The 1,056-nt window shown below is 55.5% G+C and overlaps 1 protein-coding gene across 1 annotated transcript; it reads right to left on the bottom strand.

Moving 5' to 3' along the window:
* Positions 1–10: 10 nt before the first annotated feature.
* Positions 11–428, bottom strand: AK88_05690 (uncharacterized protein; the record flags this gene model as incomplete). The annotated part of the gene is made up of 1 exon (XM_012483292.1): positions 11–428. A coding segment is annotated over one exon (417 nt), but the record flags the coding sequence as incomplete, so codon positions are not given.
* Between the last annotated feature and the right edge of the window lie 628 nt (positions 429–1,056).

Genomic DNA, 1,056 nt, shown 5'->3' with positions numbered 1-1,056 from the left:
GTGGGATGACGGGCGTGGTAATGACGCGGTCGGTCTGCGTTGGCTGAAACATTGTTCCCGGATAAACCCTCGTTTGTGGTAGGAGCATGCAAGGAACTACTATGCCCCTTGTGGCCCCCCATAAACTCTTCAACGAGTATGTGCAAATAGTCGTCTTTGACGTTTTCCCATTCGGTCGCTTCACATTCGTTGAGCACTTCTAAATGTAGCTCGATAATCGTGCGCTTATGCACGCGCGGTGGGCGTTGTCCGCGGCGTTCGGCAGCGGACGCAGGTTGCGTATCCCTAATCATCGTGTACCCGTAAGCGGGTGGCGGTAGTTCGCCGCGTTGTAAATGCTGCAATATTTCTTCGTCGAGTGGCGGTGACGGCACGTCACGAACGGTGCGATACGTTCGTCGTCGTTGTTTTCCGAGGTGCGCAAAGTACTAAGCAGAAAAAGGGGGGTAAAGAGCAGGGTGAGGACGGTAGGATAAAAGGAATGAACGCGGGTGTAGGAGAATATATGGGTTCGAACGATCATATATTGGTGCCGGTTGGGATGTGCTGAGGTATAAACATCCTGCACGTGCGGGATTCCCGGATTGGCGTATATACTTACCTTCCAGAGGAAAAAGGCAATGACCCCAATACCAACCACCGCTGGAATGATCGCGGGGGTGTAGCGGATGAGATCCTTGGGGTCGAATGGTTTCGAGGTAGGGAGGGTAGGAAGAGGTTGGTCTTTGGTTTATGGACTGAGGCCACTGGAAGGAGGGGAACCATCTCCCTGTGGACCCGCACTGGAGCCAGTACCTGAGGTACCTGGTTGCGAAGTCCCCGTGGAACCTGGTCCTGAAGAACCTGGGGTGTGGTCACCAGTAGAACCTGGACTGGATGGTTCTGAAGCAGAGGATGAGGAACTGCCACTTCCTCCCCCACCTCCACCACCTCCTGAGGGCGCTTCGCCGCTGGTGGGGCCGCCGCTACCGCTTGCACCCGATTGATCTGGGTTCGGATTCGGTTTTGGTTTGGGCGGATTGAGAGGAGGGGGGTCATCGTTGCCGCCATCGACGA

The sequence above is a fragment of the Plasmodium fragile genome (assembly GCF_000956335.1).
Source record: "Plasmodium fragile strain nilgiri unplaced genomic scaffold supercont1.245, whole genome shotgun sequence".
In the NCBI taxonomy this organism is placed as follows: domain Eukaryota; phylum Apicomplexa; class Aconoidasida; order Haemosporida; family Plasmodiidae; genus Plasmodium; species Plasmodium fragile.
The sequence above is the reverse complement of the archived record's forward strand: the minus strand, read 5'-3'. Positions and strand labels throughout refer to the sequence as shown.